The sequence below is a fragment of the Vulpes vulpes genome, chromosome 5, assembly GCF_048418805.1.
Source record: "Vulpes vulpes isolate BD-2025 chromosome 5, VulVul3, whole genome shotgun sequence".
NCBI classification, from domain to species: domain Eukaryota; kingdom Metazoa; phylum Chordata; class Mammalia; order Carnivora; family Canidae; genus Vulpes; species Vulpes vulpes.
The window spans coordinates 77,062,515-77,066,837 of record NC_132784.1 but is presented as its reverse complement, the minus strand read 5'-3'; the positions used below and the strand labels follow the sequence as shown (position 1 = coordinate 77,066,837).

The following is a 4,323-nucleotide window of genomic DNA, read 5'->3' as shown; positions in this document are numbered from 1 at the left end:
GAGGCAGAGACACAGGCAGAGGGAGAAGCAGGCTCCATGCAGGGAGTCTGACGTGGGCCTCGATCCAGGGTCTCCAGGATCACGCCCTGGGCTGCAGGCAGCGCTAAACCACTGCGCCACCGGGGCTGCCCTCAATTGCCATTTTAAATCCTATGACAATAGATTCATCAGATGATTTTGTTTTCACCTTCTTTTTTGTGTGTGTGTAAATTTATTTTTTATTGGTGTTCAATTTGCCAACATATAGCATAACACCCAATGCTCATCCCATCAAGTGCCCCCCTCAGTGCCCGTCACCCAGTCACCCCCACCCCCCACCAACCTCCCCCTCCACCACCCCTAGTCCCTTTCCCAGACTCCCTTTAGGAGTCTCTCATGTTCTTACTGCTGAGGAAACTGAGGAATAATTTGTAAGTGGAATAAATTGTCTAGGATCTTTGATTCAGTCAAAGTTAGACCCAGATTTTATACTCAGGTTTTTAGACTCCAAGGAATCCATGCTTTTTAATGGTATAGCTGTGGCACAGTGAATGCACCAGCCTGCCCAAACAGGAAATTGTGAATTCAAGGACGTTGATGATAAGCTTTTGGTATATAGCTTCCAGACTCATGATCTGCTGAAGGAGTTTTGTCAGAAAACAGGCCTGAAATGTTCAAATAGTAAGTAAATGTGTTTAAAGGAAAGATATGTTTGAGAATCATAAATCATAGTAGCCAGCCCTGAGTCTCTATGATCTATCAAAGCGTACAGTAAGATAAAGAGAACCCTGACCTGAAGCAAGTTTAAATATGATCTTCTATCTCTGGCTATTAATAGCATCCTAGTCTTTGGTCATTAAGCATTTACAGGACCCCTAGATTGAAAAACAAATTTAATAATATGCATGAGTTGCAAATTCAAAACCATTTTCCGTGTAATTTAAAATTGTAAGATCTTTGCATTTATTTGAAACATATGCATACATATCTATATATCTATATATACCTATATTATATATCACTATATTATATTTCATATAATATCTTCATATAGGGATCATACAATCTATAAATATACATGTATGTATGTTTATTTGTATCACAGTTATCAATTGTGTATGGTAATCTTTATTTATAAGTTGCTCCTCAAGTTCATCAGAACATCTGGGATTAGAACTCAGGTCTTTAGGTTAATTGAAGGAAGGAACCTGATATATGGGTATCCATCATTTCCTATGACCCTTCTCATGTTGTTTCATCTTGAAGAAGGCTCCAAAATGAGTATCATTGTCCTCATTTAATTGAGAAGCTAGTGAAAGCCTATACATAAGCTACATTGTGCAATGGGTTCGTTGTGTTTAAGCTATACCTTGATTAATAAGGTTTGACTTACCCAAGTTTTGCCTAGTATAACTTATGATCCTTCCTACTGGCAAAATGTTCTATGATGTTTCCATTGTTTTGAGTTAATTTGGAATGGATGATCCCCTTGGGATACTAACCCTAAATTACTTTATTTTATTTTTTTAATTTTAGTTAATTGGAAAAACTATATGAGATCTCATAGGCTTACAAAAAGCAGTTTACTTAGCCTTTTGGGACCAAGCCAGACTTCCAGGTCAGTAGAAATTTGTGTTAAGTCAGTCACAGAGTAAAGTTAGGATGTAGCACTATTCTTTTTAATAAAGGTGGTTTGTTAAATTACAATATGGAACAGTTTTATATTGTCATATTTTCCCAAGAAATTAGCATATCAGGAAATGAGTATTTACACTATGCATCTTTGCTTTTCACACGGCATATTGTTAATACAGCTACAGAATTCTGAACTGGAAATTTGGAGAGGCAGAGTCTGAACTTTTGTCCATGTTCTGCCTATAATTAGTTATGTACCAAATTAATGGCTTTTTATGCAATTTTTTTTTAATTTGAGAATTGGGAAACTCAGTAATTTCCTATGGACCAAAAATAAATTGTATGCAGTGAACAAATATAACAGAAATCACATATTAAAAATAGGCATCTGATAGTTTTTTAAGAGGAAAAACCAGACTGTAAAGAAAAGTCTTTATATTTATTCAAGTCACTTCCTTAATTTCATGAACAGAAAAGCCTGGTTTCTACTGATGATAACTTTCTTCAAGGCATCTTTCACCTCCTTATTCCTGAGGCTGTAGATAAGAGGGTTCAACATGGGAATGATCACTGTGTAGAAGACTGAGGCCATTTTGTCTGTGTCTAGGGAATGATTTGAGCTCGGCTGTAAGTACATAAAAATGAGGGTCCCATAGAAGATGGTGACTGCCAGCATGTGAGAGCCACATGTGGAGAAAGCCTTGCGCCTGCCCTCAGCTGAGCGCATCCTCAGGATGGCAGAAATAATGTACGTATAGGAGATGAAGACAATCAAAAGGGAAGAAATGAACATGATCCCAGCACAGGCAAAGATCCACAGCTGTTTGGAGTGAGTGTCTGAACAGGTTAGCCTAAGGAGAGGCATGTCATCACAATAGAAATGATTGATGATATTGGAATGACAATAGGAGAGGCGAAAAGTGAGGATGGCATGAAATAGTGCAACCAGGAAGCTATAGCTGTAGGGAACAGCTACAAGCTGAATGCAGATTCCTGGGGACATTACAACCATGTAGAGGAGAGGGTTACAAATGGCCACGTATCGGTCATAGGCCATGGATGCCAGTAGCAAGCACTCAGCAGTCATGAAGGCCAGGAAACAGCCTAACTGAGCAGCACATGCATTGAAGGAGATAACATTTTGTTTGTACAAGAAATTGCCAAGCATTTTGGGTGTAATGACAGAAGCATAACAGAAATCGACAAAAGCTAGGTTGCTAAGAAAGAAGTACATTGGTGTGTTGAGTCTTGAGTCTGTTCTAATGACTAGGATCAAACCCAGGTTACCTACTACTGTGAAGAGGTAGATAGATAAGAAAACCACAAAGAGGGGCATCTTCAACTCCTGACGATCTGTGAGGCCCACGAGAATAAATTCTGTCACTTGGGTGCAGTTTCTTTGGGCCATGTGTCTTTGGCGTATCTGGATGAAGAGACGAGAATTAGGTCTAGCTTAATTAAATCAAATGTAATGTATAGCTCCCTCTCCTCCCCCACCCAAAACTCTCAGAACCCAGTCTCCTTTATGAAGACTTCATTACGTAGTCCTGACTGGTTTAAGTCATCGGTCATTGGCTGATTCAAAGCCCAGGCCCCCACTCTAGGGTGGAGTCCAAAAATTATGCCTTGTGTATAACAAGACACCTGTTCAACCTTCACCTCTCTGAAGCATTTTCAGAACTGTGAACGAAGACCAAATCTATCTGAAAAATAAATACTTCTTATATAACGAAGACCAAATCTATCTGAAAAATAAATACTTCTTATAAATCATTACATCACAATATTACAAAAATATGAGACTAAAGTTTCAATCATGGCAATGCAATGTACTAGCAATTGTGTCCCTTTTCAAAGCGCTCAAACTTTCTTGGCTTGTTCGATGAAATTCAAAATGTGGGTAATCTTCTGAAGGAGTAAGTGTAAAATTTCCATTGGGACTCATCCAATTTATTACATCTCTGAGAAAGAAAGAAGATGCCCTGGAGCTTCTAGCTCATTTAGCATTTTTATAATGAACAGTTGCTCTTCTAATGACAGATAACTATTGAAAGATGGTATTTTGTTGAGATTTAAGTCAAGAAGAATAATAGAAGAAACTCTTAAAATTGGAGGACCTGTATTAGAATTTGGCTTTGTTAGGGTGCCTGGGTGATTAAGTTGGTGAAGTGGCTGACTCTTGATTTCTGCACCGGTCATGATTGCAGGGTCCTGCAATCTAGCCAGCATGGGGCTCTGTGCTCAGTGGGGGAGTCAACTTCAGGATTCTCTCTCCTTCTATCCACCCCCTAGCCTCTCTCAGATAAATAGATCTTTAAAAAAATAGAATTTGGCTTTTTCACTCTCTAATCACATAAACTTTAGGATGGCAAAAATTCAGTTTGTTCCTTTGTTTCTAATCTATAAATGATGCTATTTTATGTGTAAAAAGACTGTGAATATTAAAAGGAAAGTATTTATCCCCAGGCCAGGGCAGATACAAATGGATTTTATTTTATTATTTTATTTTATTTTTAAAGATTTATTTATTTATTCATGAGAGGCACAGAAAGAGAGGGGCAGAGACATAGGCGGTAGAAGAAACAGGCTCCTTGCAGGGAGCCCAATGTGGGACTTGATTCCAGGTCCTGGGATCACCACCTGAGCCAAAGGCAGATGCTCAACCGCTGAGCCACCCAGAGGCCCCACAAATAAATTTTAAAATAGAAA

At 38.6% G+C, this 4,323-nt stretch overlaps 1 protein-coding gene across 1 annotated transcript; it reads right to left on the bottom strand.

Moving 5' to 3' along the window:
• Positions 1-2,062: 2,062 nt before the first annotated feature.
• Positions 2,063-3,022, bottom strand: LOC112930554 (olfactory receptor 8U9). The gene has a single exon (XM_072757375.1). The coding sequence runs from the start codon at positions 3,020-3,022 to the stop codon at positions 2,063-2,065; it is 960 nt and encodes a 319-aa protein (XP_072613476.1).
• Positions 3,023-4,323: the final 1,301 nt, after the last annotated feature.